The sequence below is a fragment of the Salminus brasiliensis genome, chromosome 24, assembly GCF_030463535.1.
Source record: "Salminus brasiliensis chromosome 24, fSalBra1.hap2, whole genome shotgun sequence".
NCBI classification, from domain to species: Eukaryota; Metazoa; Chordata; class Actinopteri; order Characiformes; family Bryconidae; genus Salminus; species Salminus brasiliensis.
Window position 1 is genome coordinate 18,827,526 of NC_132901.1, and position 24,821 is coordinate 18,852,346.

Sequence of the window (24,821 nt, forward strand, 5' to 3'; positions counted from 1 at the left end):
TACAGTCACTGAAAGATGGATGAAAAATTAAAAGTTAAAAGATGACTGTAAGATTCATTAAAGATGGATAAAAGATGGATGCAAATACTAAAAGATGAATAACTGATGTATAAAAGATGACTAAAAGACGGATACAAATGCTAAGAGACGGATAAACCATGTCTGAAAGATTTATAAAAGATGGATTAAATCACTGAACTATGGATCAATAAAATATGACTGGGAGTTGGATAGACAATGACTGGAAGATGGATGAAACAGCCCTTTGTCCTAAGAATAAATGAAGAATGAAGAATTGAATATAATACTATGCAGTAAATAATTTTGTTTTTTAGGCTGTTATTGTCCATATTTCACTACTGTGTAAATAGCTTTTCTAGTTACATTTATTTATTATGTATATAAAGTATTATGTGTATAAAGTAATTTGAATCGTGCCTGACATCAGGTGTGTGTGTGTGCATAGGACCCAATGGACCCAGCCAAAACAGTAATTGTGATCCGGTCGTTGGTGCCTGAGGGTGTGGCTGAACTGGACGGGCGTTTGTTGCCAGGAGACCGGTTGATGTACGTAAACAACACCAACCTGGAGAGCGCCAGTCTGGAGGAGGCTGTGCAGGCACTGAAGGGGGCCAACCTGGGCACAGTCCGCATCGGGGTGGCCAAGCCGCTGCCTGTAAGAAAACTGATTAAGTATAATGAGAGCTAGTGATGATGAATGGTGTTTTTTCTATGCATGTGTGTGTGTGTGTGTGTTTATGTGATAGTGTGGTTCTGCGTACCTCTGTGTGTTATTGAAGCCTGTGTTTCTGTAACCTGACTCCTCTACAGGTTGTTTAAATATTTCATGCTGTAGGCAAAGCTCCGCTCATGTCTGAAGAAGTTTTCAAAGCTGATGAAAATGTAACACTTCTCAGCCTGTTTACTTTTTTATCCAGCGTTTTCTCAGAGAGAGATTTCAGTCTGTTGTATTCCACAGTCTGCCCTATCAGACACTCTGCATCGCTGGGAGGCTTCTCTCACATGCGTATTGTAGCGTTTGTGCACTTGTGCTTTCATTTGTCCCTCCTTCAATAATCCTCTCTCCCTGTTTCTCTCTCTACAATCTGCACTCACTCTCTGTCTCTCTTTTTCTCTCTCTCTATTTCTCTATTTCTATCTTCTTCGTTTTTCTCCATCTCTCCTTTTTCTAACTTTAACTTTTTTCTTTTCCCCCTTCCTATCTGTCTCTTTTTTTCTTTTCCGTGTTCCTGTTTTCCTTTGTCTTTACTTACTCTCTCTCTCTTTCTCTCTCTCTTTATTTCTTTTTTTTTAAACACTCTCTATCTCTCTTTTGCTTTCTCTCTCTTTCTTCTTCTCATTTTCTCTCTGCCACCCCCCTTTCTCTCTTCTCCCTCTCATTCTCTCTCTCTCTCTCTCTCTCTCTCTCTCTCTCTCTCTCTCTCTCTCTCTCTCTCCATCTCTCTCTCTCTCTCTCTCTCTCTCTCTCTCTCTTTATTATACCCTTTCTGTTTTTGTTTTTCCTCTTTCTCTCTTTCTGGTCTCTTTCTCTGTCTCTCCCTCTTCTCTTCCTTTTTTCCTCCTTCTTTCCCTCCACCTTGTTTCCATTTCCTTTTTTTGTATCTCTTTCTCTCTCGCTTTCTCTTTTTTCTTCACTTTTTCTTTATCCTCCCCCTCTCTCCCTCTCCTGTTTCTTTCTACACTCTTTTTTAACTCTCTCTTTTGATACATTTCTCTTTTGTCCATCTCTCTCTCTCTCTCTCTCTCTCTCTCTCTCTCTCGTTTGACTTCTTGCTCTTTAATTTTCAACCTTCACACATTTTTAGACCCCTTGAAGATCAAATGACCCATAGCAGTGTTTGGTTTGACTCCCTCTGCTTATTCCCCAGCTCAGGTTCTCTGCATGAGGTTCACTTCAGCAGATCAACCCAAATCAAAACCACACTCTCAGTGATCATGATGAGAACTCTGCTAGTTGGCTAACACACCTTGCACTACTAACTTACTCCAATCAAATCGTGACTATTAACCGAATCAGTCACCTCAAAACCGGCAAATCTAAGGCAACAGAATTCGCTTGGTCTTCGCCGTTTGTGTAATTTGTCATCCCGAACATTCAGAAGAGCTTCACTACGCTGTCTTTGCAGACCGAGGATGATGCCGCCTCTTCCTCCTCCATCTTCTCGGCTCTGGTCCAGAAGGAGAGAGATGAGGATGAGGAGGAAGAAGAAGAAGTGATGTTCCGTGCTGAGCCAGCGCTGGTCAGTGCTTAATGAGACACGCTGCTACTCGAAGAACACAAACCAAAAAAAAACACATTTTGAATAAATGATAAATAATAATTTTTAATTATGGTCTTAGTAGCAAGTTAGTAGTGCAAGGAACCGACTTGCTGGCCAGGACATACCAGCAAGCAGCCGTGCTTTAAGCCTTAGATAACATAATGACAGGTTTACTCAACGGCTTAAATGCAGTTACTGAGGTCGATGAATCTTTATTTTGACTATAACATAAGAGAAGGGTTCTCATGCCTACCTAGACACAGGTCCACTATATATTTGTGGACATCCTTTCTGATGAATGCATTCAGCTACAGATAGAAGACACACACAGCTTGTCTAGTCCCTGTAGTAACAGAAGTACTGCCAATAGAATAGGACTCTCTAGAGAAGATAAACATGAGACCCTCCAGCATTGAGCTGTGGAGCAGTGGAACTATGTTCTCTGGAATGAAGGTCGGTTCTCCATCCAATACTTTTGAGTAGGGATGAGGTGGGGGTTATGGTCATTCAACATCCTGACTTCAGGATGCTGTCATTTTTATATAATAGACATGACACATAGTTACGTCATGTAATATTTACATTTAACATTGGCATGGTGGACTTTTTATCAAATCAAAATATACCTTCCTGTTTAGTGATGAAAACATGCAGTGTGAGTTCACGGTTTAGAATCTGCACCTCCTACAGGATTTTTCTGCTGGTTTCAGAGTCATGAAGAAAGCTACAGAAGGCTTATCGCTGCTGATAACACATTCAAAGTGGTAGATAGCAGAGCATTAGTCCATAGAGCACTCAGCGTAAATTATATACACAAAATACAAAAAAATAAACACTTGGAACAGTCTGCATCAGGGCTCTTCAGTTCCAGTAGTGGATGGCCTGCGTCCAGCATAGTTTGGTGCTTTCCCTGTCCAAACCCGCTAACAGATCCAGATGTATGTGCAGCGAACTAATCACCAAACTGTCCTAAAAAAATCCCACAAATGTAAATCTGATTAGCTTGACCACGTGTCTCCAGATCGACTCCAGTGATGTGGACTTGTCGGACGAGAAGGCGTTTGATCGCCACTATAACAACGAAGAGGACGACACATTTCAGGCGTCCATGATCGCTCTCCACGGAAGCACCTGCAGTGCTGATCTGACCTATCAGATGACCATGCAGGTCTCTACGCCTCAGGTATTTACAGCCAATGACACTCAGTAAATCTTAATGTTGATCAATACGAAGATATACACTCCTCCTGCGATACTTGGTTTCCTTGCTGTGATTGGTTTTCCAAATGGACTTTTTCTGTTTCTTTGTTTTAAACTGACATTATGAGGCTAATGTAGCTAACAATCTATGGGAGTCCATGGAAAAAGCTTAATGTGGTTTAAGATTACTTAATGACTCGGCCGGTTCGAGACAAGAGTGTGATGAGGTAGGCATGCAGTTTACACAGTGTCAGTTGGTGTAGTGTATAAGTAGAGGTGGGCGATATGTTGGGCTGCTGTGATTACCACGACTGTTTATCTTTTTAGGTCTCTGACACTTCAGTTCAAATAACAAACATTTTTCCTCATTACCAATACCTAACTGCTCCAAGAGGTCAGTCGCTTTTGGCTCCAGTCCGGCTGGCTCTATTTAAAGCTACAGTTTTAAAAGACAACTAATGCCATAGCAGAGCGAAATAGGTCCTTAAAAGTTTCCAGAGACCCAAAGCATCAAAATTAAGTTTGACCATTAGTATAACCATTGATAGGGAAGCTTTGTGAATCTGTTGTTGTTGTAGCCGTGAAATGCTTTGAGTATTAATGCGATATATTCGTTTGCTTGCTGCCTTAGACTTTCCAGTGAATACGTAACTAAGAGAAAATGCTAAGGCTAGGATCTGGGCTTTTACACTGATTAATGGTGCCTGTGTGTGTGTTGATGCACTTTGGGTTTGATTGGATATAAACCATATCTAATGACTCTATTCAGACATTATTTTAAGCACATTTTTTGAATGAAGGGAACAACGTAAATACAGTACAGTAGATCACCTACACTTTGATAAGGGGTATAAAAACCTCATGGCACTGCTGACTATTACGCTCAAGTTCTTGTTTAAACCTTAAAAGAATTGTGAATTGGAGGAAAATGAATTGTTTAGATGAATTGACTAATCGACAAAATAATCGACAGATTATTCGACAGAAAAGCAGGTATTAATGGCAGCCCTAGTGATATGTCAGTAATATTGTATCATGATGAAACACAGTCATGATTTCTGTACAGACTTGCTTCACTACATTCATTTAAACAGGACTGTTTGTGCTCTTTATGATGAAACAGAGAGTCGGTCAGTGTCCTCCAACTGGGAACATTGCATGAGAAATGTACTAATAGCGTTACAATGCAAACCAATATCACGTCCCATGTTTTCATAACGTTCCTGGAACTCTATCTACTCTATTCCTTAACTTTAGAGTCAAACCATGCTGGAACCAATGCGGACCGTTCTTATAACACTTTCTGTTAGCTGGAATTAGCCTCATAGTGTGGAGGTGAAGAAGCAAACCTTATTTACAAAAGGACTTCTTATTTACAAAAAATTCTGGACTACCGATAAGCTGTAAATGTGTACATTTTTTGCATGCTAAAAAGCTTTTCATGAACCACCACACTGCTCGTAATGTTGCCGAAGTACTGAATAACCTTCGCAACAGAAATGAGTCAGACTCCTGATTTGTTCACTTGGTTTCCAGTGTCTGCATTTTTGCATTTTTTCCACTAGTAGGTCATCCATCCTCCCTGTGGACTCATAGCCCAGTAATTCCGGGCCGCCCACTTGGTCTCCCGTAGTGCGGTTCAGTCTGCACATCAGTACAACCCCTCCATCCCCACCCCCTGGTCCCCTGTATAAATTAGCCTTCTCCGACCCAAACATCTCTAAAGCCCCACTGTGTGTCATTAGATAAAGTAGCCAGTTCCCTTCACCCATTCAGAGGAAACACTTCAGCCGCCTGTTTCGCCTCCTGTATAATGACTCTCCATGCCGTCATTTCGGGGCTGTATTGCAGCAAGGCCCATCATCTCTGATTTTATTTGAGTTTTTATTTGTCCTTGTGGGTGCGAGTGCAGTTCGGATTCAGCCACGAGCCTCCACTGAATCATTTAGAGAGATGGAGCCGTGTTATAGCCCAGCCCAGCCACTGTCGGGAATGCAGGGTGTTCGGTGCGTGTGATGATTACTGTGGCTTGTACATGGATTTTGTGAACAAAGCTCAGTAGATCAGTGGCCCGAGTGTGGATTGGAATATTACCTGGTCGTAATAGCGGTCATAAAGTTTGTGATGCAGTAGGGCTGGGGAATACAATGTTGTTATTGTGATAAATTGCACCATAATATGCTTGTTTTAGTGTATCATGAGTGCTGCTAGGACACTGTACAATGGCATGATTCATAAAAAAGAGCAATTATAGGCTGTAAAGAACCACACCTGCTGTATATCTGTAACTCTAACATGTCTATCAGTAGCTAGGGGTGTAAGACAATATCCCTATATATTGAAGTATCAGGATATTCTGTGTTCTTCAATTCTGTATTGATTCTCAAATAGTATTTTATTATTTTTTGACCAATGAAACATTTCCTTAAATTTGATTAAAGAAACTCACAATATATCGTCTTGCTTACAGTAGCGCAGTATATCGCAATATATCATGGTTTGTATCGTATAGGCAGGTTATTGCCAATACACAGTCCTAAGGTTGGGCGGCATCCATTTTTTCATAGCGATATACGCTATTCGAGTGCTGCAGTTTATGGTATTACCGGATGCGGTGGGGGAATTGTGTTTACAAGGCTTCCGCAGAATCTCGTCCTGCCTTATTTAATAAATGGAAAAATGACCAAATACTACGTTCAGTTTGAACACAGGCTGAACAAGTGAACACTGCACAGTTCAAAATCAGTCATTCAATAAATGTTAAACCTGAACCTGAGGAGCTGGTTAGCATTAGCTTAATAAGCAGGATAACACTACTACTCACCACAGAACAAACTCAAGGCTGGCTGACTGAAAGCTCACTTCTAAACGTTTAGTAAACGATCATGATCGAGCGACTGCTGTAGCCTTTGCTTAACTAGCTTGGCTGCAGCTCCACCGAGTATCAGACTGCCCAGTACAGCTGCTGTTGACTAACTGCTAAGCTACCGACCCAAGAGTTGACGAGTAATAACATGTGTCTCAGAGAGCTGTGTTTAGACTCATAGCCGACTAGCTAAGCTTAGAAAAGTTAGCACCACAGCAAAGACCAGTTCCAGATGACTGAGGCTAGAATCACACTACTAGAGGATAAAGCCTTATAATGGTCTCAGGAGTGTTTTCAACTGTTTTCAGGCACACAGGTTTCCTTGCTCTGTCTTTCAGTCGAATTTAGCATGTCGCTAAACTCGCAACTGCAGTGGGCTTGGTCACCTTGTTGCTCTTTTGAAATTCACTCGGGGAAAAAGCTTATTTGGCTGTGAAATATACAGTATACAGTAATACCATTATATCACCCAAGCCAACATTGCTAATAGTTACTGGTAGTAGCTGATTGGACGCCAAGAAAAATGTTGCTTTAATAGCCTTTTTATAGCCTTTATAACTAATATTGAGCGTCTGCTGTTTGCAAAATCCTTAAAAACCATCGTGATTCCTTTTTTTATGTCATGATATTGTAATTGCGCATCACATTGCCTACCTCTACGATTTATTATGAAGCAAATGTGCTGATGTTTGTCTTATATAGAGGAACACCTGCTTGGACTCGTTCATGGAATATCCCTTCATGTCATCGTCCGGAATCGCAGATGATACCGAGCCGTTTTCTCCTGAGAAAAATGCAGCCTCTCTGAGATGCGAGGGAGGGGCTATAAGGCTTGGCTCCGCCCACTCCGATCTGATAGTGGAACTCGGCTTAGATGAAATGGAGCCAATGGATCTACTGTTGTCCACCGCTGGAGTAGCTAGAGTTAGCCCCACCGCTGCTTCTAAAGAGGAGGAGCTTGTAAAGTCGTTATATACGGAGGCGGGGCCAATCATGCCTGAGCTTCAAATTCCTAAAAGCATTTACGTCGGGGATTCTCGAGTGGAGGTAACGAACGATTAATTAAACATATTTTCACCTGTCGTCTGGGCATGTATAGTCAATCACTTTGGTGTTGCTTTCAGGAGAGAGGAGAAACAGAGAGCTCTACAGTGAGTTACAGTTACCGTGTACAACCCCATATTGTTTTGGTCCCATTATGTCCAAGTCAACGGAGGAAACGCAACAAAGACAGCAGCAGGTCATTCTCATTTTGCCACCTTGCAAAAGTATTCAAGTCTTCAAAACATGGTCTAGATCACAAATGTTCCTAACAGTAACAGTGACTGTTCCTAACAGTCAAACCTCATTACTCGCCATCCAAAAAAAATATGACTGACAAATGCACCTGTAGACACCTTTTGCTTCAGTTTCGCTCATTTTTCCTGGCAGATCTGCTCCAGGTTGACGCTTGTGGCCCAGAAGTTTCAGACATTGCCTCAGATTCCCAGTGGGATTCAGATCTGGACTTCGACTTTCATTGTAGAACATTCCCTTTTTGTTGTTTATCCACCAGCGTGTTACTTTAGCCTTGTCCTTGGGATCACTGAAGCGTCTCTCAAACTCAAACTTGTGTTTTTAGTAGACTGCAACAGGTTGTCTTGCAGTATCTCCCTGTATTTTGCACCATCCACCTGTCCTTCGGTTTTAACAAGATGCCCAGCCACACATTTTGAAATTTGTCCAGAAGGCTATATTGTTGTTTCGTATGACCACAAAGTCTTAGCCCTTATTGTAGCTGGATTAGCAGAAGTGCTTTAACGTGTTTTTATCAGTAACCATATAGGCCAGATGTATGTAGCTGGTGTATCTTCTTTCACTTGCCTTGGACTTGGGAGTCCACACCCAGGGCCGATTCTGGGCTCGTTTAGGGGAGGGACTGCTTTCACATAGAAGACTTCCATACGAACTTGGGATTGCAAACAGTGAGCACAGTGTTTTTTAGAGTCATGGCAGGTTTAACTATACAGGAGCACCAGCAAAAAAAGAGCCATTCTCACAGAAGATAGATTTTAGACAATCAGGTGGTGGGTTCACGTGACAAAGTGAACCAATCACGCGACCCTAAATGCAACACCCGGAGGAGATGGCTTCCACATACCCAGCAGACCATACCAGAGTTGGCTTGAAGCAAACCCCAGGCCTCCGATTTCAGGAGGACCAGAGATCGGTTCTTTGGTCCGCTCTTGGGCTCAAAAACATACCGAACTTCCAGAGCAAACGCTTCTAGGTCCGGTAAAAAATGCTAGTGTAAGGACACCCTTATTTCCAAATACTTTTTTTGATTTTCATTTCTACAGCTTTTCTTTGCTTCAGAGTCACAGTCTGAACAATGGTGCTTGAATGAAGTCTTTTATCAAGAATTTTTTCAAGCTTTTTTATTGATTTACAGGCCAGTTGTACAACAATTATGTTCTTCCTAGGCCTTCCTAAGCTTTTTAATCTAATCCATTTTCCACTACATAAAGGTTGAGTACTTTTGCAAGGTGGCGTATATCACCACTGTCACACAAAAACCTTGTATCTTCATTTTTGCCATTTTCCACTTTCTGACATAAGGTGAATCTGCCTGTTATACTTCACATTGTGTCAAATTGCATGACGAATAGACCAATAGAAATGCTCCAAAGTGGATGGAATAACATATTTTTGCAAGGTTTTTTGCTTCTCCTGTAAAGATGCCATTTTGGAGATCCAAGGTTTTTACTCCCTAAAGGTTATTACTTTGACAGTGACTTTTTGACTTTTGACCTGACAGTCTTCAATAAAAATGCAAGCGTAGCACCTTGTGACAGTGCTACAGGGACAAAACAGCAGACTCAATCTTCACAGTCCTCCCAGCATCCCAGTCTGGCATCTATTTATTCCAACCCTCCCGTCCTCTTCTATCCCTGCTCATCCCATTAGAAGCTGTGGATAGATACCAGTACTCTAGAGCCTCACAGGCAGTTTTCACCTCTCTCCAGACCGTGTGTCCTTGCCCTGAGTGATAACGCTGGTGTGTTTCCGCTGGTGTGATGTTGTGTTCCCGTGCAAAACTGTGTCTCCTTGCAGGAGGAGGATTTCCCCATGGTCAAACCAGCGGAAGAACCTGATCAACCAGAAATGACTCCAGGGAGCAATTTCGAGAGGACTATCACTGTTGTCAAGGGCAACTCCAGTTTAGGTTGGTCATTTATCTGACAAAATATCAGATGTTGGAGTGACACCATGAGTTTGTGAATTGTAGTAGGCATGACATCCAATGTATTTTTACCTTTGCTATGATAGCCTGTGGTTTCAGTCCCAGTTGTTGATAGCCGTTAACGTGGTTAAACGTAGCTTGTGACGTTTGGTGAGGTAACGTCAGTTTGACGTACAACAGTGACAGCAGCTGACGTTGATTATGTTTTTGGTTTTACAGTGTAAAGATGTTAAGATCTTCCAAAGGTCACATGCCAACGTCATATTAATATAAAACACCAATATTTAGTTATGAGGATAGGTTACTAAAACCAAACGTCTTTTAAACTTCGTAATGTCCACAATGTGAAATTCTAATGCGGCTAGACGTTGTTATGTTGTAAGTTTTAGGTCATGGTGTTAAGTAACCAAAATTCAGCATCTGTGTAACATTGGAGCTTGATGTCAACCCAGAGTTGTTTTTTGACAAATGATGACTTTAATTTCCAACCAAAATGAAACATCTGCACAACGTTGGATTTTGAACTCAATTTTCATTTTCAACTAAAATTCAACTTCTGTTGAATGTTAGTTTGATGTCCACCCAGTGTTGGTTATTGACAAATATGTCATTTTAATTTTCAATTAGAATTAAATGTCAGCACAACGTTGAGTTTTGACATCAACCCAATTTTAATTTACAACCAAAATTCAACTTTTGTTGAATGTTAGGGCTAGATTTCAACCCAGTGTTGGTTTTTGACAAATGTGTGACATTAATTTCCAACCAAAATTAAACATCTGCACAACGCTGAATTGTGACTCAATTATCATTTTAAAATTCAACGTCTGTCTAACATGTCTAACATCTGTCGACCCATGCTTTTCTCTGTTACAGGTATGACAGTCAGTGCAGTAAAGGACGGTGTTGGTATGCTGATCCGCAGTATCATTCATGGAGGGTCCATAAGCAGGGACGGACGCTTAGGGGTTGGGGATCTCATCCTAGCCATCAATGGAGAACCTGCTGGAAACCTGACCAACGCACAGGCCCGAGCCATGCTACGCAGACACTCGCTCATTGGACCTGACTTGGGGTAAGGAATAGAGAACTGAATGCACGTAGAGGATACACACACTTTGTGTTTGAAATTTGTACAAGTTCTATAGATGATGATGTGCCTATTGGAAGTTCTTGCTTTTTGGTTTTGCACCTCACACAGAAACACACAGCGTTATTCAGTATTTCCTGATTTTATGTTGTTTTATGGATAATCAAACTCAACACAACACAGACATAATACAGTATATACACCAATGAGACAAAACATTATGACCACCTGCCTAATATGCTGTGTGTACCATCAAAATAGCTCACTCTCACTAATCACAAGAAGGTAGCTTGTGGTACCTGGGACCAAGACGTTATCATCTTTCTCCCACTCCAAAGTCTAGTTCTGGTGCTCATGTGATCAGGATAGATGCTTTCCATTGTAGACAACCATTACCAATGCCCCACAATTGTGCCACAGTAGCCCTTCTTTCAGTTCGGCCCAGATTGGATAGCCCTCATGCCTCAACGCGCTGTAGGCCTCAGGTCAGAGTCTCTCAGATCTTCATGCCTGACCCTTTCTTTTCTAACATACATCCCAGACTCAGTGATGTTCGCTGCATCTGCGGTCATTAAGTTTTGACTAATTTCCACACATTTTTGTTTAGTCAGATTGAGCGGAGTCAACATACACAAGCTTTTCTACATCAACATAAGATGTGTTGGCAGTTAATGTAACCCAAACGATTCCCTTCAAGTGTTCATTTTTTGACTGTAAGCTGCATCTCCTTTTAGCAGCAATCTCCGTGAGGTGGGTCACAACAGAACATCAGCCTCCTACACTAAACCCAGTCTGGCTTCATATCAGACCCTTCAAGCTTATCCATGCCCACCGGTGATACCGCTAGACCCTATACGCAGAAACTTGCCCTTTTACCGCTGTATGACTTTGCGAGAGGATTGGTTGAGCTGGGGGACAGAGTTTAGTTGCTTGAGTGCTGCTAACTGAAGCGCCTGTATCAGTAGCAGTGCGTAAACAAATCTCAACATTTCTAGATCTTCAGTTGCTCCAGAGGAGGAGCTCTGCCCCTTTTATATGTGAGTATCTCTAACTCCAACTCAGTGCACCATTTTGCTTCATCTGAGGTTTGACTCACGCTGCCTGTCTCACTCATTTCTTTCTGTGTGTTTACTTTTACTTTTTTATGTGAGGATTATCCAGATAGGCAAATCAGTGGCCATGTTTCTACAGAAGTCCCTGTAGTTACTGTAGAGTACTAAGTGCCATTTTGTAGACACCAAGTTATTGCATGATGATATGCTAGTAAAGTATTATTATAATAGTTAAAAAATAGAGACCATTTACTGTTACATTCCAGTGGAATTTTTGTCAAAGTTGTCAAAACTAATGGAGTATGTGTATAAGGCCTGCATGAAATTGGGAAAAAATATGATATTTTGTTCTGTAATTTATATGACAAGATTAAAAAATACAGGAATGTTCACCAAATTTCTTGATGGTCCAACATTTGGTATTAATAATAAACTCAGTGTATTGAAGATTGGAGTGAAATTATTATTGGGCATTTCTGATAGAAATGTCATGGAAAATGAGAACAGGCATGATGAGTATGATTTCATTTGCCTTAAGTGCACACATTGCAATAACAATGCTGATGCTGAAATGACATAATGTGCAGCCCTACTACTGTTCTAAGCCTATATAATGATAAGCATCAAATAATATGTAGCTTATTGATAATGGTACTGCAGGGTGGGATGTAGGGCTGCTGCATTGCCATCAGTGAAGGGAGTCAAAGAGAGCACAATTGGCTGTGCTGTCTAAGGATGGGTAGATAGTGCTCTCCCTATTATTCTTAAGCCATGTTGGTTGGCACAGGCATCTATTAGCTAAAGTTGGGGACCCGGCTTTCCTAAGAGCGTGTCGGCTGAGGCAGTGGCTGGCTTTGCATGTATCAGAGGTGTTAAATCCTTATCCTATATATTCAACTGGAATCAACCAAGAAAGTGAGCACACACGCATTATACAAATACTCACTGTCTACACTGGCCACTTTATTAGAAACACCTAAATTCTGCTTCCACTTACTGGCCACTTTTATAGAAACATTTACCTTTTAGTTTAACTTGGCCATTTAGTTTGAAACACCTATGTTGTGCTTCCACTCAATGGCCACTTTATTAGAAACACCTACTAGCTTGTGCTTTCACTCACTGGCCACTTTATTAGAAATACCTACTACCGACCTAAGAGCGTGTCGGCTGAGGCAGTGGCTGGCTTCCCATGTATCAGAGGTGTTAAATCCTTGTCCTGCTAGTGTCAGGAGCATTGCTATTGCTAAGGTAATGAACAGGTGTGCATACCATGATGGGGAGAAGAAAAACCCAAACAAAAAAAAACGTTATTTATTAGCATTAAAATATTAAAATAAGTATAAATAAAAAATATTTTGTGATCATAGATGTTAGGAACTGAAATATAACTTGACTGGACAACTTTCTTGTTGTGTTTTACAGTTTTTTATTATATATTCTCTGTTTTAATTGAATTTATTTAAATGATCTAATGATTTTAGAGGAAAAAGCAGGTAGAGCTTAGAGATAATTAGGAAAAATATTAGAGGAAATGAGTTTGAGCAGGTTCTCAAAAGATCCATACAGAAATCTTGTATAATTTTGTTGAGTTTAAAGGGTTTATTATTATCTTTTCCTGTAACTTTTGGTGTCCCATAATAAAAAAAGAGAAATAATAACATGTTACACTTGTTAAATCTGGACAAAAATGTTGGTCAAGCTACTTGCTTCTTGTCAGAAAAGGCACTTTAACAATAATTGAAAAGCTGGAGATACTCATCAGCTCATCTAACGTGATGATGGTCCTGTCTTTAGATTATACATTGTGGAACTGCTGCTCCTATCTGGATAATTTCTCCATCCTTGTTTGCCAAACAGTCACCACTTTGACCCTGATCATACTCTAACCAGTGAAATCTCACTAACTTTTGTTGCACCACTAACATGCAGTGCTGACAGCCTTCATTACTGTCGTAATACTGCCATAATCCTCTCTTTGTCACTCTGTAACATGCCTGCTGACTTTCCTAATCAGTGAATTGTGTAGGCCGAGGCACGAGGATCCGAATCGCTGCTGTTTGATTCACTGTTTGAACAACTCTGATTCAGTCTGCTTGCCTTGGCCACTGTGTTTGCATGCTGTGCTAAAACCATTCAAATGAAACTCTGTTCGATTCACTTCCATTAGATCTGTCATCTTCACTTACACTGGAAAGATCCTGAAACAGTTGATTGCTTTGATTAGATTTGATTCCTGAACCAAGTCCTCTTACCAAAGTGGCTCTCTCCACCAACAAACCCGCAATTACACTCTCAAATTTGGCAGCGTTTGCTCAAATGTGCCATGACACCAAATTGCGCCTGAGAAAAAGAATGCTGAGTTGTTTGGAACAAGCCGTTTGTTAAGAAGGAGAAAGCATCTGATTTTCGGAGTGGTGTTGCAAGGTATTGCAAGACTTTATTAGCAATTTCACCTTGGGCTGTGATAGGCAGAAAACATTATACTGGAACTCATTAAATCTAAGCCTGCTCTCCAGAAAAACAACCAGGTCCCTGAATACTAATTAGTTTACAAGCTTAGAATTTCATCTCCAAATACACTGTCTGCTCTAATACACCCTGTGTCAGTGACCGGGAATGAAATGCTGTAATAAGCTGTTCGTTTTGTCCTTTAAGTAACGATAATGGCATTTCCGGAGGTATTTGGGACTATGCAAAGTGCCTTTTAAAGCTCATGATGATGACGCATCTAATGGTTGGACGAAATGTAAAATGTAGTACCTTGAGCTCATTAGAGGCATGTATGTGTGTGTGTGTGTTTTTTATTATACAGTATCACCTATGTACCAGCAGAGTATTTAGAGGAATACAGAGCTAGTAAGCAAGCCAAGGATGATCTCTTTGCAGTGGATACTTCTGCTACCCCGAGGTAAAGGAATACACACACACAGTATAGCGCTTTAGCCTAGACTACAGTACAGACATGTAAATTGAACATAAATGAGTAAATCCAGTTGTGTAGAATTTGAAGCAAATACATGAGAATGAGATGAATGTGTGTATGTGTGTTTGTGTTGAACAGGTGTGTCTCAGAACTTCCTGAACGGGAGGATGGAGAAGGAGAGGAGAGTGAATTCCAAACAGCAGCATTTAGCAACTGGAATCAACCAAGAAAGTGAGCACACACGCATTATACAAACACTCACTGTCTACACTGGCCACTTTATTAGAAACACCTACGTTTTGCTTCCACTCACTGGCCGCTTTAATAGAAACATTTACCTTTTTGTTTAACTTACTGGCCATTTTGTTCGAAACACCTATGTTGTGCTTCCACTCACTGGCCACTTTATTAGAAACACCTACTACTTTGTGTTTTCACTCACTGGCCACTTTATTAGAAACACCTTCTACCTTGTACTTCCACTCACTGGCCACTTTATTGGAAACACGTACTACCTTAGCTTTCACTCACTGGCCACTTTATTAGAAACATACCCTGTATGAAATCTAATGTATGTGTGTTCCTCTGGTCATCTGTAGGGTGGAGCTCTACAGGGAGGCGGGAAAATCGTTGGGTATTAGCATTGTGGGTGGGCGGGGCATGGGCAGCCGCCTCAGCAACGGGGAGGTGATGCGGGGCATCTTTATTAAACACATTCTAGAGGACAGTCCTGCAGGACGCAACGGAACTCTGAAGACTGGAGACAGAATCGTACAGGTAAACACACCCACAGCCACAAACACACACACACACACACACACACACACACACACACACACACACACACACACACACACATTTTGCTAGTTAAACACACAACCATCTAAAAAAACAGGCATCCTCTAAGAACTGGATACTCATGTCCTGTATGTATGTGTATGTATGTGTGTGTGTGTGTGTGTGTGTGTGTGTGTGTGTGTGTGTTTCAGGTGGACGGTGTAGATCTAAGAGATGCCAGTCATGAGGAAGCGGTAGAGGCCATCCGTAAAGCTGGCAACCCTGTGATGTTCCTGGTGCAGAGCATCATTAACAGGCCCAGGGTCAGTAAACACTGCTCAGTAGATGCAGTACACACATGCCTTACACACCACCTGCTCCACATAGTGTATCAGTGACTTTCTGATAGACCTAGGACAGCTAACAGTTCTGTTAGTGTAAAAAATGCTGTTTACACTTTGACTATATAAAAACACAGGTGAAAACACACCTGGAGGACACATTGGAGATCGGATTACGACCGAATCACTCAAACCACATTCAGAGAGATGTATCTTGTCTACTATCCACATACTATTCAGAGCGAAAAGTCGAAACAGCCTCTAAGACTCAGAAACTGCTCACATTCAATCCTGTTCATTGGCAAGGACTATCAGTGATTTGGGGTGGGTTTACTGCTCAGTGTCCGTGTTATCCCGAATGCCAGCCAGATCCATAAATGTTCATTTTGTCAACATTAGTGAACTAATAGCTTAATCCATCATTGCTGTTGCGTCTCCAAAATACCTATTGGAAGTCAGAATGGAGCTTGGCAGTGATGATATACAGTGCATATACAGTATATAGTGCTGCTGTCCAATGAAAAATGTTATTTCTGTCCGTTTTTAGTGTTTTTCCACCATGTAAATAATTATGGATGAGTAGACCAATAGAAATCCTCTAAATGACTTTGTTTGGTTCAGTTAACCTTTGAATCAGTTATATATATATATATATATATATATATATATATATATATATATATATATATAGACCCATAGAAAGTGTTCTTTAGAAAGTCTTTTGTCAAAAGAAGTATACCATGATCCCTCTAAATCACTTGCTGCACTAATGGAGATGCACTAATGCACTAATTTGGGGGTCTTCCAATTTGAGAGTGCTCTATTATCAAATAAACTAGATGTCAGTGATGATTAAAATACGTTTAAGAGGGAACGTCCTCACCAGTCTTTTCGGAAAGCTGACGAGCTAAGAGAAGCCAAATATCCAATCATTCAGCTGCTGTCCTCTTCAGGATGACATGGCAGGAATGATGATGTGGAATGATGATAATGGGCATTCGCCATTAGGCCATTCAGTCTTTTAGTCTGACACAACCCACAGCTGACATAGAAATATGTTCAGTCTCTTAAGAAGAAAATGACAAAGTATATTTGGCCTCAGGTTTAGGCTTCATTCACCAGTCTGACATTCCATTATTTTCTTATTTGGGAATTAAGGAGAACAACAGGATTCTTTATTAGAAGAGCAGAGCTGTGAACAATTCTGCAGTTTAAAAACACATCATGAGTCTGACGTAGCCTTTTTATTTTAGTTAGTTAATTGAGGCTCATTGAATGCAGAAAGGTTCACCCTCATTCTGCTATTGTTTACTCTAATAAAGGTTGGTGAGATCTCACACAGGATTATAACCATCACAATACAGGACACATATTACATTATCATTGCAGTATGTACAGTATTCTCTATATACAGACATACAGACATGTAGTGCAATACATCCAGTTAAACAGGGCCCATTATACTCTCTTATTATTTGACTATTATTTGCAGCCTTTTGACCGTAGCCCGAAAGCTTTAGACAGCTGTGCCACTTGGGATCTTCATTTAATGATAGGTTTAATGATACATGGAGATGTTCACTGTACTGACAACACCTAAAACACCCTCAGACACTTACTCTGACCTCATATATCATGATAACTATAATATATCATCATATTGCCCACGGCATCTTCACCCCATCCACCCTAGATCATGTCCTGCATGCTCGTCCTCTCTCTTTCTCTCTCTCGCCCGCCGTTCTTCCTGCCTCCTCTCAGCCTTACTCTATGCAAAGCCCTCCTTCATCTCCACACATAGAGAAACACGATGCCTCTCTAAAACGCTCCCCTCCGCTGCCGTGCCAGGTAATTTCAGTTCCGCTCTCTCAGCTCCTGCCGCTCTCGCCGCTTATCTCACCTCCCAGACCTCTCCACCTCTTCACTCGTTCATCTGCATCTCTCATTCATCTCCACTCCACTAAAGTGCTCTAAAAATGTGCCAACAAATTACTCCCGAGTGACTCCAGCAAGGAGAGAAGTCAGGCCCTGGATTTAAACCAGTAAAACTCGTTTAAGAAGAGTATTCCTGGCCCATCTCGTCTCTTAATGTTTCCCTTTTAAAAGCTATACTTATCACTTGTCCTGTCAGTTAGTGCTGTTGTTTTATTTCTTATATAGAAATAGATTATATTATAAATTAGAATTATTATTATTGTCATTATTATTACATATTATTATTATTATTATTATTTGAAGCATTTATTTATAGTTGTGTCTTGTCAGGTTAAACACAGAATTCTTTGGATATTAATTTTGGGCCCACTTTGTATTAAATTTCTCTAATAGTATGATTACATGTTTACACCCAAGGATTAACGCTATGATTACTTTGAATTTTAAGACCTGTTATTCAGTAACTGCTATACGTGATGCAGTTTCAATTATAAATGATTCAGTAAATGCTATAGATGATTCACCAACTGCTATAAATATTTCACTAACTTTATAAATAAAATGATATATTGTAAGTTATTTAATAACTACTAGAAATGGTTCAGTATCTACTCTAAGTGATTAATTAACTGCTATAGATGATTCATCAACTGCTATGAATTATTCGGTAACTATAAATAAAACAAATTATATATTATAAATTATTCAGTGACTACTAGAAATGGTTCATTCTGTGAATGATTCGGTAAATGCTGTAAATAGTTTAGTTACTGTGATAAAGGATTCAGTAAATTCTATAAATGATTCATCTACTAAAAATGGTTCAGTAACTGCTATGAAACTAATAACTTATGTTTGTTGAGGGCGAGGAAGGTATGGGCCTACATACAGGCCTGTAGGGTTTGACAGATTAATAATCCATGCAACTGGTGATGTATATACTGTTACTGATGTATTACAGAAGTACAGGTTATGTAAACTGTAAGCTGTAAACACCACTGTACTACTGCAGTGCATCTGTAACAATGACTAAATCAACAGTAGTTACATTGTTATTACATGTATTGTTAATTATAACTACAGAGGTATTAGAGACACTTATTAGCTTCAATTCTGCTCATTGTTCTGGTCCTATCTAAAATTGCATAGGTTTGTAGTAGCAGTACTATGTGATGTAAAGAATGCCAGCATCCATTTAGAATCTTTTAATACATGTTTCTGATCAGATTGATCTCCATTGGAAGAGCAGCTTAAAAATTTACTTCTGCAGAATTATTTTCCATGGTTTTCTCCTCCTCTTTTGGCCATGAGCACTCGAGCTGTAATTTGCAGAGGTGTAGTTGTGTTTGGAGAGATGTGGGTTGTGCTGTTTGGAGAGGTGTGTTTGGTAGTGCTTTAACTTCCTGTGTTGTGCTTGTAGAAGCCTCCTGTTCCTTTTCTGCAGCTAAACAGCAACGTGCAGCCCCTCCGCTCTAACGCACCAGCCCGCTTTACACTCGCCCCTTTACAGGTTAGAGCAACCCTATGTGCTTTCGTGTGTTTCTCTGTTTCTAATCTGTCCTAATCTGATGCATTGTTCTGTTAACTGCCACATGCCTATGTGATCTGTAACATGTCTGTATAATTAGTTGCTTCTATCTTAATGGATTGCGATTTGTCAATACTTAGCAAAAGTACTACACATTTCTAGGCTTTTTTTGCCCCCTGTTTCCTCCTCAGTTTAATGCTTGTCAATTCCAGTCTAGTTAGGTTTTGCCCTGTCATTGCAATGCTTTCTAGCTGGGAGGGTGATAGATAGCCTGTTCTGAACACGCTTGGAGGTGAGCAATAACTGTCAAGTCTGTTACATTTGACACAGAAAACTTGTTGTAGCTTGTTCTTTTTGAAGAACCATGATTCTGTCCAGCACCAGAAGGGGTTGCACTGTTGTTCAGTTGTTGAGTCCAGTAACTAATTTTATAGAGCTATATATAATATATGTTTTAATATAATATATTATTAATAATATCTAATATTTATAATACATAATATTTATATTTTAATTTAATAATTAATAATACATATTTTATATTGCTAAGAGTACAGCTAGCATCATGCTATTTTTGGGGAAAATAATGTGTCAAGCCAGTTCTACTTACGGATGGCTGTGGCATCACTGGTGATCAAACTCCCAGTCTCATGACTCTACAGGATCAGTGCTTAGATGGTGCGCCTGAGAAGCCCAAAGCAGAGGGCTCCCTCTGAGTGGTGCAGCCATTCTAAACATACCCCTATCACTCGAACCAGTCATGTTTGATCGGCAGTCGTGCCACAACCATCGTTGACAGGAAGCCCCAGAGAGCATAGTTGGCCCAGCTTTTTTTGGATGGGTAGTGTCCCTCACCCATCCAGTCACTCACCCATCCAGTCACATGATGCCAGTGTAGGTGTGTTAGCTGACATAACAGAACTGGTAGGTAGTGCTCTCCTGCACCAGCACCAGCACCCTCCCAGTGCTGGTAGTTGGTGGCGTTGTGTGATGGGGAGAGTCCTAACTAGTGGGTAAAAATTGCATTGACCAAATTTTGGAGAAATTCTGAGGATGCTGCTAAAGTTCCGAATCCAATAGAGGGAGCCTGACAGCCGGACACCCAGGAACTACAAATTTCCACAGGCGATATAAGATCATAGCAGCTCTGCTTTTATTTACATGAATGTTGTGCAGCTTAAAGCCCAGTGTAAGTCTTCCCCGTCAGCTGCTCGTGAACTCTCAGGCCAGATGTGCAGGCGGCGAGTCTTTCTTCATCAAGGCACCCGCAGCTGTCTCAGTGCAGATGGCCACTAAAACTCTCTTTATTTGAAAGCCTCTGAACAACAAGCATAAACCACCGGAGCCACTCAGTGCCAGCAGTCTGCCATTAAAGAACGCCTTAATTATGCTGGATGGCCTCGTTTGGAGTGTTATATACAGCTAGAGAGCTGCCGCTGTGGTGTTATTGCAGCAGTTATGAGTGAAGAATCTGTGTCTGTAGGTGTGCTACACCTCAAGTGTGTTTAATAAGTCATCTTTGAGCACTCTCAGAGTCTTTCTTTTTTGTGCTCGAATGGCAGACGTCAGCGACGGATTCAGTGGAGGACAGAACAGCGCCTGCCTCAAAGCCCAACAATGACAAGGTCAGTGCTTTGAAACTTTAAGAGGAAAGTGGGTTTCTCAGGCAACACAGTGGGTTTGACATGGACAGTGCTGAATGAGTGTTGTGGGAGAAATAATGGTTCATTCTTTCGGTGCTTAAGATACCCCCCCCCTCCCTAATCCTATCCGAGTTTCTTAATGCTGACTATCGACTGATAACGATCCGATTCCAATCCCATCTTTGTGTTTCTACAAACAATACAGCCTCAAAACTTAGGTAAGATATGCCAATGCTCAATAGTAAACACAATTTGTTTGTAAATACTTTTATGGGAGCAACTTTTTAAACTCTATATTGAATAATATCTTACATTATATTGTATAATATCTAAACTTATATTGTATAATATCTTACAGTCCAGTCGGATTGACCTAACCTGAACATTCAGCTCCCAGTTTCTTTACAGCTCTGCAGTCAGATCACTTAGTGTGTGTTCATTAATTATGAATTCACTGCTCAGAGCTGGTTTAGAACCAAAGAAATTAGCGTGGTTCTCTCACTGGTAGAACTGAGCATTTCCATCATAGTTTGGTTTCTAAACAGGCGGAATTCAAGGACAAAAGTTTATAATGGAATAAAATATAGCGTTGCACAGCGCTACTACAACCAAATTATGTTTTTTGGCAGTGTGAAAAAACAGACATTTAATGGATGAGTGAAGAGTTTAGCTCCTCCTCTTCTGACATATTACCTAATAAACTGCTGCTCCATGAGCCGTTCGTTGTTGCTGCATCACATTTACAGCGAGGCTCTAAGCTAACTCTAAGCTAAAGTTTTCCTCTTCCCCAAACTTTCCGTTCCCCCATAAATAATGCAGCAGTTACGCTCTGCTGTCGAAATGTACACACTGCAGCTGTGGCACTATTTAAGGTAGAGCGGAGAGCTAGGATAAGAAGCCAACTAGCTTTTGTTTTGGTAACGTCGCCACACTTAACAGTTTAAATAAGGCTCTGCTTTGTTTTGATCACCGAAATAACATCACAGGTGAATTCTGGCTGTCTGGGGGTAGTTTTGCAAAAATGATAAGTTCACCTACAGCTGCTAAGGATCATTTAAGGACTATTAATGGCACCTAGAGGACACCAGGTGGCACTCTGCTACAGCAAATATAAGGATTGGAAGTGGATCGGAGTCTTAAAAACCAATACCCAACGGTGGCAAGGATAAAAATGCCCTGTCCCAAATGCCCATCCCTAGTATCAGTTAACATCACTGGCTCTGAAATGGCATTCAGTTTGTTTAAAGAGCTCATTTATTGACATGGAAAAGATTGATTTCTGTGTAAATGTACAATAGCATAGCCTGTATATCGAAAAAAGCCATTCTTGTGATGTCACATCCATGACATAGCTATGGCACTATTTGCACATTGCAGTGCCTTTTAGCCAACAACAGTTTGAAATTGCTAAAATTTCAGTCGATTATAGCAACATGATAGTTGCTAGACAGACTGCTTTTAGAACAAGGAACAAGAAAATGAGAATTGAGAGACATGGCAAGGCTCATTTACATAATCAGACTAATAATTGAATTAGTTATTAGTCTGATTATGTAAATTATGTATCTAATTTTCTTTGCTTTCTGGACATGGAAGATGTTAGTGTGTTAAGGTGTATATAGTTCATATAGCCTGTATGTGGAGATCATGCTTGTGACGTCACAACCATGACTCTATTTGCATATGAATTTTTTTAGACTGTAGCAGTTCAGCCCTGCTCCTCCCTGAGGGTATCAGTCTAAACATAATAGCTGCTAGACAGACTGCTTTTAGAACAAGGAACAAACAAGACAAAATAGCCAATCAGAGCAAAGGTCCTTTACATAATCAACTCATTGATTAATTAAAGACATTTTTTAAAATGTACATCAGTATTATGGTATATCAGTATTATGGTATATTAACTTAGCTTTGTGTCTGTGCGAGTTCAGTTAGGGGTGGGTAATGTGGCCAAAATATTAATCCAGCGTTTAACGATACATTGTCACGATGCGGGATGAGGTTCTGCTGAGGGTATGCTGCTACACAAACAACGTGCATTAATAGTGCCAGATTTTAAAAACGAAATCCTTTTAAACAGACACTATATGGCCAAATGTTTGTGGACACCCCATTCTAATGAATGCATTCAGCCAGCAAGTTGCACCCATTGCTTGCACAGATGTGCCAATGCACACACACACACACACACACACACACACACACATACAGCTTGTCTAGACCCTGTAGAGAAGTACGGCAAATAGAATAAGACTTGCTGGAGCAGATAAACATGAACCTATTGGCAGCTGTGGAGCAGTGGAACTGTGTTCTTTGAAATGATGGTTGGCGCCCTATTTAATACGTTTGGGATAAGTTGGAGAGTTGGTTGGGGATGAGCTGTGGTGGTGACCATCCAGCATCCTGCCCTGTCGTTGAATGCAATCAAATTCTCACAGCAATGCTCCAGAATCTAGTGTAAATCCTTCCATGGACAGTGGAGACAGTTACTCCAACAAAAGCAGGATAAACTATTTTTTTAAGACCCTTGATTATGTAAGAAACAATGAATGAATGGCAGGTGTCCCAATACCTTTGTCCAAAAAGCGTATTCTTAGAAATGAAACATGAAGTTTTATGTAGGTCAGTGTTCTTAAAGTACTCACGATATCTATAATATACTGAGAAAAGCATATTGTGTGTTACGATGACATTAAAATATCGTCATATTGCCCACCTCTAAGTTCAGTATGTCCTCTGTCTGTGTCCTTTTCTCTCTCTCTCTCTCTCTCTCTCTCTCTCTCTCTCTCTCTCTCTCTCTCTCTATCCCTCTTATTCTTTCATTCACTGCCTTGCTCTGTTCTCTGTCTCTGTTCTGTCTCTCTCTCCCTCACTGGTGCTGGTTGCTCTCTCTCTCTTTTCTCTGTAGGATGTTGAGAGTCACAGTAGACTTTTCCTCCGTCTCTCCCCAACTAACCCTTTCACCCCTACTCCGTTTAAGGTTTGTTCCTGAGTGTGTGTGTGTGTGTGTGTGTGTTTGTGTGTATGTTCTGACTCTTTCTAACATGTATGTGCGGTAGTAAAAACAGTGTATACAGAGATTCACATCGGCTGCACATACATGTGTCCTTAACAGCCTCTTTCTCCACTATGTGTGTGTGTGTTGGTTTGGTGACTGCAGGATGATTCCTGCAGGCCTTGTTGCTTCTGTCACATGCCAGATTAGGGGCAATTTCAGTCTTTCCGGATACACCTGAAATCAAGAACTTTTGGTAACAAGAGTGAGGTTCATAAGGCTACATACGTACGTCTTTCATGACACCCCACATTAACCTAAAGTGGCTTGCAGAAGTTTGGGCACCCTAAAAATCTGTCAGTTAGAATAGCTAAGTAGGTAAATGATGAGCTGATTTACAAAAGGATTCATTTAATATTTTAGGAAATATTAATTCATATTTTGGTAGTTTCAAAATAACAAAAAAAGAAAATATAGTGGATCAGTGGAGCACCCTGCATGACCAGTACCTGGTTTCTTATAGGGACAATTATATTAAGATCATATTTATGTAGAAGTTGCTGCACAGTAGAAGAGTGCTCCACTGCTCCATTGTCTGCTATATGTTCCTAAAGGACCTTTGCAGTCAAACCGGGGGTTAGATATTCATTTACACCAATCCTAATGCAGTTGTCTTGAAAAGTTTTCTACCAAGATCTTCCACACCTCACCTTGACCTCTAGCTTTCCTGTTAACTGCCATTTGTTAATAACATTATGACCTTAAGAAACGACTATTTAAAAATGCATTGCTATTTTCTCATAATCCTTTTTTTCCATCTCCGTGTTTGTGGGTTCCGGTTATTATTATTTTTAGAGTGCTAGGCAGCTACTTAGAACCCATGGCTGCTGATTATTGGGACATGTTTTGAGGAGTCTGTATTTATAAAGCTTTTTAAATTAGCATTTTCTGGCCTTTCCCAGT

The 24,821-nt window shown here is 40.5% G+C and overlaps 1 protein-coding gene across 9 annotated transcripts in view; it reads left to right on the forward strand.

Moving 5' to 3' along the window:
- The window catches only part of LOC140547132 (multiple PDZ domain protein), a 75,757-nt gene that overhangs the window by 32,559 nt on the left and 18,377 nt on the right, over positions 1 to 24,821 (forward strand). For 3 of the 9 annotated variants that reach the window (XM_072670687.1, XM_072670689.1, XM_072670688.1), the window contains exons 17-30: positions 467 to 676; positions 2,148 to 2,261; positions 3,304 to 3,465; positions 7,051 to 7,395; positions 9,442 to 9,553; positions 10,448 to 10,646; positions 11,657 to 11,698; positions 14,529 to 14,624; positions 14,778 to 14,870; positions 15,239 to 15,416; positions 15,629 to 15,739; positions 19,113 to 19,202; positions 20,783 to 20,845; positions 23,772 to 23,843. In XM_072670687.1, coding sequence (XP_072526788.1) covers positions 467 to 676; positions 2,148 to 2,261; positions 3,304 to 3,465; positions 7,051 to 7,395; positions 9,442 to 9,553; positions 10,448 to 10,646; positions 11,657 to 11,698; positions 14,529 to 14,624; positions 14,778 to 14,870; positions 15,239 to 15,416; positions 15,629 to 15,739; positions 19,113 to 19,202; positions 20,783 to 20,845; positions 23,772 to 23,843 — 1,887 coding nt within the window. The remainder of the gene's footprint in view (positions 1 to 466; positions 677 to 2,147; positions 2,262 to 3,303; positions 3,466 to 7,050; positions 7,396 to 9,441; positions 9,554 to 10,447; positions 10,647 to 11,656; positions 11,699 to 14,528; positions 14,625 to 14,777; positions 14,871 to 15,238; positions 15,417 to 15,628; positions 15,740 to 19,112; positions 19,203 to 20,782; positions 20,846 to 23,771; positions 23,844 to 24,821) is intronic. The other 6 variants (XM_072670691.1, XM_072670693.1, XM_072670690.1 and 3 more) reach the window with 6 other exon arrangements.